General features: G+C 35.6%; 1 protein-coding gene across 1 annotated transcript; it reads left to right on the top strand.

Annotated features, from left to right (window-relative positions):
* Positions 1-4,124: 4,124 nt before the first annotated feature.
* LOC132054233 (uncharacterized) lies at positions 4,125-4,448 on the top strand. The gene has a single exon (XM_059446278.1). It carries the CDS (start codon positions 4,125-4,127, stop codon positions 4,446-4,448), a length of 324 nt encoding a protein of 107 aa, XP_059302261.1.
* The last annotated feature ends 5,329 nt before the right edge of the window (positions 4,449-9,777 follow it).

The following is a 9,777-nucleotide window of genomic DNA, read 5'->3' as shown; positions in this document are numbered from 1 at the left end:
AAAAAGATGTTCAAATGCAAAAAGTAGCCCCGTAAGTTTGCCCTTAAATTGTAGTCTTTTCCCGGCAACTTGGTTCCCAAAATCTTTGGGACTTAACGGGTTACAATGTAGGCTTTTGGTTAAGATAGGGGCATAATTTGGAAATAGTGACTCAAAACCTCGCTAAGCACTACAATTTTCAACAATCAAAGCACATTCCTTTAAAAAATTTCCACAAATTGCTTCATTTTTCATTCCACCATCTAGTCTTTCCTTTATTCACAACTTTTTATTCTTCCTTCCGTTTTCTTCATTCTTTTTGTGTTTTTTTTTTCAAACTACCAAGGAAGGTTCCACTATTTTCTTTTCTTCTTTCTCTCTCTCTCTCTCCTTTTTTTTTTCTTTAAATTCTCACCTTTTAAGCAACTCTCATATCACAACTTTTTCCAACTATCACCCCCAAACTTAGGCTTTTAGCCTATATTTGCAATTTCGAAGCACTTAGGGAGGTAGGGTGCCAAAAGATAGATCAATGAAGAACAAAGGGGGTTTTATGGGAGGCAACGACGCCAAAATTGATAACGTCCAAATCCACTCCTCAAAGAGAAAGTGTACACAGTCATATGCAATATAATTTACTCAATTATGAGTCGGGGTCGAATCCCACAGGGGACAATATACTAGGCGATCAAGCAAGTAAGGAATTATCACCAACTAAGCTAAGACAAACACTTTTTCAATATTGATTTTGATTTAAAATCTAACAAAGATAAAACTAACCTAGAAAGCAAGTAAAATGATCAATAGCCACCAGCATGGATACAAGGGAAATTACTCTCAAGTAACGATCCAATGTATTTTATGATTTTACAACTAAGAGCGAGTCTATGTTAATAGATAATGATTTTCAAAATATCATTGAAAGTCTTCCAACCAAATCAATGAGTTTTACTCTAAGCTTTTCCAAGCCTTAGAGTGTGATATTAAGCACAACCAATTGAATCTCAAGTTAACTTTTCTATTCTTAGCTCAAGTTATTAGATGAGGTTTAAAGCCTCAAATCCTTGTTAATTAACTTTCCCAACCTCAATTTTCCTCTTCCGAGCTCAAATTGAAGTAAATGAGCGAGTCCTAGGGTTAGCTAATCCTTAAGAAACATTAAAGAACAAGATTAATTAAAGACACAAAGACTCACTTCATTAGAAATAAAAATTATTAAATACATAAGCATAACAAGAGTTTCAATCCAAAACTTTAACAATGTTTATTTCCATCAACAAGTTTCAAGCATTGAATGAAATACTACACACTTAGATATAAAATACAAAGCAAGGAATTAAAGAATTGAGTAAATGAATAAGCAATTTCTCATCAAAGTCTTCAAATCTTCAATCCCCAAGTGTAGGTGTAAGAACCCTAGCTCTCCAAGACTTGTATGAATGGCCAAAGATGAAAGATATTTGGACCATGTCTTCCTTTTGTAGTTCCCCAATTTTCTCACTAAAAATAATGACAAAAACAGCCTTCATAATTGCAGATTTTTGAAATTACAAATCTGGCCATTTTTTGCACTTCTAGCCAGTTTTTCCCTTTCTTCGTTTTAGCTCCTTTTTGCCTCATTTTCACTTGGTTTCTTCTCGATGACTTCTAAATCATATAAAACACAAAAGGAAGTAAACGACATTAAATACACTATTTTCTCAATCAAACTTAGCAAAAATCTAAGATTAAAGAAGAGATAAGTTGGTATTTTACCAACTTATCACGTGGCACGACAATCGATACTCGTCAACTTGTACCGAGCGAATCGATTTAGTGTTCTAAATAGCCATATCGCCCACGTATCTCAATTCACTTAATTAACAATAATATTATAGGAAAAATACCTAAAAAGCCCCCTAATATTGGCACGAATTATTAGTTGCTTACCTAAATTATCAGTAATCTTAATTACCCCCATAAACTTGGTTATTTGATAGCCATCACTACTAGAAAAGTGTGATTTACATGGAGACTTTTCGTGGGATTATATAGAAAAAGTCGCAGGCAATTTAGTATCCTGCAAATTTCCTTAAAAAAATCCGTTGGAAAGTTACTTATTACCTGAAATTTTAAAACAATCCCTGGTAAGCTACATGGAAATTTTATTTCGCACGTAAATTGCCTCCGGATTTTTTTTTTGTAGAGATCTAGTAGGTCAGTTGGTTGGCTACCTAACCTTTTACCTTGTTGGTGAGGGTTCGAATCCTTACGTTGTAATCCCCTCCCCCATTTTCCCTTCCCTTACCCACTATGTAATAAAAATAAAATTAAAAAAAACTCCAGATTTTTGCCCAAGAAATACTAAAAGTTCGGAAGAAACTTTTGGTTAAAATTTGTGAAGGAAAGGAATTTTCTTGCTAATTTTCCGCAAGTAATTCCCGATAAAAATATTTCAAGTAAATCCGTAAGAAATTTCTGACAAAAATTTGTGAAAAGGAGAGATTTAGTAGTTTAATTTCTTTCATATTACTCCCTTTCGTCTCAAATTATATGTCGTGTTTCTTATTTACACGCCGTTAAGAAAATACAGTATTAATTAGGAAAGATTTTTGACTATTTTACCATTATTTATGTCTTAAGATATAATCTCTCTAGTTATGTGTCATTACCCCCATGATTAACGTGTTTGTAGTCTTCAAGAACAACAACTACTAGGGTATAATGTGGGGAAAATAACTAATTTTATCTTGAATTTTTAAAGTGACAAATAATTTGAGATAACTAGTTTAAAAAATCACAACATATAATTTGAGACAGATGGAGTAGTTTTGTTGTGATTACACTAGGGGCGGACCCACGTGGTTACAAATGGGTTCAACTGGACCCCCATCGTCCATAAGTTTACTGTTTATATAAGGAAAATTATCTTTAAATCTAATATATAACAGTGTTTGAATACTCCTGTAACAAAGTTTGGCTCTGGGGCAGCGGTCTGGTGGATTCAAATTACAGCGGGAATGCAAGATCGAATCCGGCTGCCAGCGTTGCAGGCTGCACTTTTGTTTCTTTTTGGTTCAGTTACTTTAGTATGCATCTGGTAGGCCATTTGTCCTATCTTGTTGCGGAAAATGCTAGTCAACTAGCAAGCCATTATATTGTCTTTTTTTTAATATTTTGTTTTCTTACTCCAATTCAATAAAAAAACTCTGATATGTCTTTTACTGAAAAAAATTAAACTTTTTATAAATTGAATTTTGATATACTCTTTTGTAGTTTATTGCTAACAGATGCAACTATATTTGTTGAAATTATATGTAGTGTGTTAGACTGTTTTAATTTTGTTAATTAGTTTTGTGTAGGTTAAAACTCTTTTGTATTTTATTTTATTCGTAAATAACAACACTAATGATTATACCTACATATATTTAATAAAATTTTAAATTCTTGTTGTTTAGATATTTTTCCTTAAAAAATAAATGTAAATAGGTTCTTTGTATTTTTTTTTTTTTTAATTTTGCTCAACTTCGTTAAATAAAAAAGAGTGTTTAGGTTAAAATAACTCTATTTTGAGATTTCATTATTAACAAAAAAGATAAGCGGGCAAATCTAGCCTGTTCTGCTCCACACTACTTAAAGTATTAGCTATCATCATTGATCCTTAATTATTGATTGAACCCGCTTACGAAAAATCCTGGGTCTGCCACTGGATTACACTATTTTGAGATTTAAAATATTAATTGTTTTTCTTTCGATTTAATCTCCCCATATCAATTCTTATGTGACTACGACAATAATTTTATGGTAAGTTCCTTCTCATCCCAACCTCACGGAAAGCAAACAATTAATTATTGTGCTGCCGATTTTTAATCCAAGAAGACCGTGCACAATCTAAAGTATTGTTAAGCTGCAAATTAAATATGTTAAGCCTGTAAATTGTAAAGAAATAAAAAAAAAAAAAAAGTCAAGGTAATTTGTGCAAATGCCGTAGATAACTGCCCACAACCCAAACTCCCCAAATCATTAGCTTGCCTCAAGCAACGTGGAGCAGCCCCACTTCGTGCACATACTAATAAACCAACAAATTATATAAACTTCCCCTTCAATGTCATATATCATAAATACATATACATATATACAGCCATCTTTTTCTGTCTATCTAACATATGGCGTCCTCAAGAATGTCGTTCACAGCAAATTTCAAGTCCTATACCTCTATTTTTCTTTTATTTTTGTTGCTTGCCGCATTAACGAAGTGCTCTTTCTTGGAAGCTCGGAATCTTGAAGAAGATGATCAGCTAGGAAGCAGCAAATTGTGTGATGAAATATACGTAGTTGAAGAAGGAGAAACACTTCAAACAATATCGGACAAGTGTGACGACATTTTTATATTGGAAGAGAATACTCAGATCAATGATGCTGATGATGTTTACCCTGGCCTTGTTCTCAAGATTACATCTAGGAAGCTTAGACTAACATTAATCGACTAATGTTTAATTAGTTAGTACCCTTCTTCGTTTTAGTGTTTCTCCTTAGGTTCAAATTTAGATTTATGCACTGTGTAAGATATTCTTATATTGTCAGTTACTTAATTTACATATATTTCTGTTTTAGCTTGTGCAAGTTTATTAGGATCTCTTCAGAAAATAATTTCCAATATCTGTTCATGCAGTACTTGCAAAGTAATGGTATCAGTTCATGGACTACTGTTTAGTTAGTACCCTTCTTCGCTTTATTTTTAATTTCTCGGTTTCAAATTTAGATTTATGCACTGTTATAGCAGGTTATTTGATTTTATATTTTTAGATAAACCAAATTAGGATTACTTAGGATAATTACCTCTTGTTGTAGGTCACTGTCACCTGATGGTGTATAAGAATTTACAGTGTCAACGTATATTCCTGTTTTAGTTTGCATAATTTTATTTAGGATTTCTTCAGAAAATACTTTCAAATAAATGTTCATGCAGTATTTGCAGAGTAATGGTATCGCTACCAAGTATCGTTTGCTGGAAAAATAAAAGAAAATCACATTAATATTGCTGGGCGACATCGTGCTTGTCAAAGTACAAGTGAGAGTAGTGCTCGTACTAACCCCTGGCGCAATAGCTGGTTTTATCAACAATGGTACAGCAATTAGCTTGGACACAAGTGCTAGAAGGCACCTTTTCTCAGCCATAATGAAACGACAAAAGACATGAAACTAAGAACTAATCGAAAGAAGCCAAAGTCAACAAACGAAAAATCTCTTATGTATAGCCAGAGAAGATTCTTGTATTTGTCTCCCTTCCATATCAACAACCATGAAATTTATCCGTCTTTAGTTCGTCGATTTTGGCCCTAAATATTAATCAAATCAGGTCTACTTTGTGCTTCATCAGTCGATGCAAGATCTTTCTTACACCTCGAAAATTTTCGCGTCGTTTGCATCGTAAGCAAAGTAACGTAAGCCGGAGAGGTCATGGAACTCTTATGAGATTAAGCAAGACCTTTAACAAGTATTAATCGAGTATGACACGTATTAAGCCGGATTGAACTAAGGACAGGATAAACTTGTATTGGATGTTGTTGATCAAGTGATATGAATGTTGAATTGAATAATATGCTATGGATGTTGATTGGGATGTCGTTGTAACCTTGGAAACGTAGTAGAAACAGAGGAAATGCAGCCTAAATTTCCATAACCTGAATCACCCTTCGATATGTAACTCATATACTTTGATATACGAACATGATAGGTTATGACTATGGGCATATCTTTCAATATGGGCTGGGCTAGGGGAAGGAGCGAGCATCGGAATAAGGATTCTTTCAAGGTGACGGCTCAACAAGTAAGGTATGTAAGGTGTTCGTTTCCCTCTTTATTTGGCACGAATCCAACTAGAACAGGAACACGAGTGCCGAACGTCCCTTAATTTCCGAACGTATTTGTCAACTTATACGTGTATGCCTAGCCCAAATGTAACTCTTATTCTATTAATAAGACATCGATATGATTAAATGGGAGTTGATTTTTCCCCCGAGGTAGGACGTGGAAAGGATACGTATTTGTTTAAATATGATCCTTGAGTGTAAATATGCCAATGATTTACGAGCAGAAAGAGGTGAAATAGGAATTACAGAAACGAAAAGAGTATCGGTTATAAGGATGATGACACCTAAAGTCTAAAAGGGATATAATACTGAATGTAAGATTTCTCTAAGGATAGTTATTGTTCGAATGTTTATAAAGGGATATGATTGGGTTATAAAAAAAAAGAGCGGTGTATGTTGCTCAATGAGCTAGATATTGACGAGGGCCTCCTTACTATATAGAGTATATTGGTAAGGGTGTTATACAGAGATATGAGATTCATGTATCCGCAATTGTTATCACTCCCAGAGGAGGTTCAGACTAACACATCATAGTCCTCAGGTATGTATATGTTGTTAATTACTGTCATTGGTCGTGTGGGGCCATTGTGGTTACTGATTGTTGTAGCCCTGTGTAGCATTGTGTTGTTGGTTTGCTACGCGATAGGTTGGTAGTATTACCATTATAGAGGAAGTTCTGCCAAAACTTCTATAAGATCTCTGAGAGTTTAACATTCGAGGACGAATGTTTTTAAGGGGGAAGAATGTTACACCTCAAAAATTTTCGCGTCTTTTGCATTGTAAGTAAAGTAACGTAAGCCAGAGATGTCATGGAACTCTTATAAGGTTAAACAAGGCCTTTAACAAGTATTAAGAGAGTATCTAAAGGTTCCAGGAACAAACGAATTGAAGAAATTAATTTTCTCAAAATTTTAGAAAAACTTGGTAGAATTTTGGACAAGAAATTCTGGTCCAACTTGAGAGAGGTATATCTCCAAGAATATGAGGAGTTATGGAATGCATAACCTATATAAATTGACAGATCGCAATCCGAGATGTACAGTGAAAGATACGGCCTGTACAAAATTATGCGATTTCTCTGTGCAATTCGACGGTTGCAAATCGACAGCCCGTCGAATAACGACGGTACCGTCAAACCTGCAGTTGAACTGAGGCGGTGGAACCGACCTTGGGGGTTATAAAAAAAACCCCACTCCACCCCTTCTCCACCATTCCATAGCCTTCCACCACCCCTGCACACCTCCATATACTCCCTCCAAGACATTGCAACCACTTGGTTATTAGTCACTCCAAATTTATATGCTAATTAGATCCGGAAGCTTGTGGCAACCTCATAGTATCGTAGTTGTTGTTGGAACGGAATGGGGGAAGAAGGGATCACGAGTTCGAGGCTAAAAAGGATAAACCCAAGCTTAGTAAGGTAAGATCTTCCTTTATATTCATGGAATGAAGTTGATTCAAAGTTATATTCGCTAAAGTATGACGTATATAGTCAGATTGAGTAAAAGACGGCACAACCCTATATTGAATGTTATTGATTGAGTAATATAGATATGGGATTAAGCTTGATAATGCATGTATTGAGTTGATTGGAGTTGTAATTTCGAGTATGACACATATTAAGCCGGATTGAACTAAGGACGGGATAATGTATTGGATGTTGTTAATTAAGTGACATGAATGTTAAATTGAATAATATGCTATGGATGTTGATTGGGATGTTGTTGTAACCTTGGAAACGTAGTAGAAATAGAGGAAATGCTGCCCAAATTCCGTAACCAGAATCACCCTTCGATATGTAACTCATATACGTTGATATATGAACATGATAGGTTATGACTATGGGCATCTCTTTCTATATAGGCTCGGGGGAGGAGCGAGCATCGGAATAAAGATTCGTTTAAGGTGACGGCTCAACAAGTAAGGTACGTAAGGTGTTTGTTTCCCTCTTTCTTTGGCACGAATCCAACTAGAACATGAACACGAGCGTTCCATAACAATTCACTCTATTCATGTATCATTTCTTATAGATGATCCTTATTGGATTACTTACTTGTTTCCTAATTAGTATGATGTACTTCTTCAATGATTCTTGAAGTATTATCATGTTTATCATGATTAAGTAATTTCTTTGGATTCTATACGAATTCCATAATTGTATATATGTGTATAGGAATTTCATTCGGGGGTTTTAGCTTCCACTAATTGCTTAAGGAGACTAAAACCCCTGCGAATTGCAACTTTCAACCTCCAGAAATTACCCCCTTTTTTAAATTCATGCATTGCATATTGTACGCTTTTAGATGGCTCAGGTTACTTCTATCCTTTTATATCTACGTCTTACTTATGTTATTGTTTCCTGCCTTACATACTCAGTACTTTTATCCGTACTGACGTCCCATCCTACGGGATGCTGCATTTCGTGCTGCAGGTCCTGACAGACAGAGTGGAGGACCTCTTCAGTAGGACTATCAGCTTCAGTGGGTCATCAGCAAGTGCCATTGTACCGGGCTTGCTCTTTTGGTATATGCTATGTTCACATGTTATGTATATGTATCTTTTGGGTACGAAGTATATCATGGATATGTACTCCTAGAGGCTCATAGACAGTATGATATATGTAGATGTCATGTACGGCCTCGTCGGCCTTCGTTTGATTATGACGCTCTTGTGGTCGTCTCGTCGGCTAGTTTATATATGGTCATGCATATGTCTTCCGTTGTATTGGGCCTTTTCTGCATGCATGTGTCTTTCTATATTACAGTGAGCTCACATTTCAAGCTAGAATAGTTGAATTGAGATTATGTCCGTATACACCAGGTGATACTCGGTCGCTAGGGTCAGGTACCCGTTATGCCCCCGTCGGGGTGTGACAATGTTCTTTTATTTTCGTCCAAGATGGGTTACATGTCATAGTTATAAATTGATCAGGTTTGCTAAAAACTTGAACCAAAAACAAAATCTTCTCTATTTCTTCCCCTATTTTCGTGTAATACTCTTTCAAATATCAATCTGAAAGGCTTGTTTATATCAAAAAGCAAATGAAGAGATTATTTCTAAACAATATGTGACAACTGACTTTTAACTAAACAAGTTTTCCAGCATTCACGAAAGGAGCTATACCTGCATTTACAAGCAGGCAGTAGGCATAGTTATTTGTTAGGAATTATGGAAATCAAGATGTGCTTCACGATATGAAGGTAATAAAATATCTGCTTCCAGGGTTCACTATATTATTATAACACATTTTAGGTTTTGATGGATTTCGAAGCACAATGTGGACTTGGATGGAATGATGCAATAGCAGAAGTGGAGCGGGCGATACTGTGAGGAAAATTAGTTGTTAATTATGGCATTTTCACAACAGCTAGACAAACAATTATGCAGAGGCTAATTAAGGCTGCCTTGTGATGTGCCGTGAAATTACGGGATATTCGATGCTAATTTCTTAAGCTTTTATGACTCTTCAAGCACTTTTGGTGTTACTTTTTGTGTATTTATATGGTATTGTAGGATAAGATGTCTGGAGAGCATAATGGAGCAAAAAAAGTTGAATGCAGCACATGCTAGCAGCACATGCGAGTAGCATGTTGTGCATGCGAGCAGCACTTGCTGCAGCATGTGCTGACAGAGATATAAGCAATTGAAGATAGTTGGTGCAGCACATGCGAGCACCACATGCGAGTAGCATGTTGTGCATGCGAGCAGCACTTGCTGCAGCATGTGCTGCACGACAGCTATTTGCACAACATGCTATAGTTTGGTGCAACATGTGACTGGCATGTTGCACATGCGACACCAGATGCGAGTAGCATGTTCTGCACGCAGGGTATTTTTGTCCACAATTTATTCCCGTTTTAAAATGTTATAAATACTCTTTTAGGGTTTTGTAAAACTCATCTTTGGCATAAACACACAAGTTTTGGAGGCTAGGACGTTACTACAC

The sequence above is a fragment of the Lycium ferocissimum genome, chromosome 4 (assembly GCF_029784015.1).
Source record: "Lycium ferocissimum isolate CSIRO_LF1 chromosome 4, AGI_CSIRO_Lferr_CH_V1, whole genome shotgun sequence".
Lineage (NCBI taxonomy): Eukaryota > Viridiplantae > Streptophyta > Magnoliopsida > Solanales > Solanaceae > Lycium > Lycium ferocissimum.
This window is presented reverse-complemented; position numbering and strand designations above follow the sequence as displayed.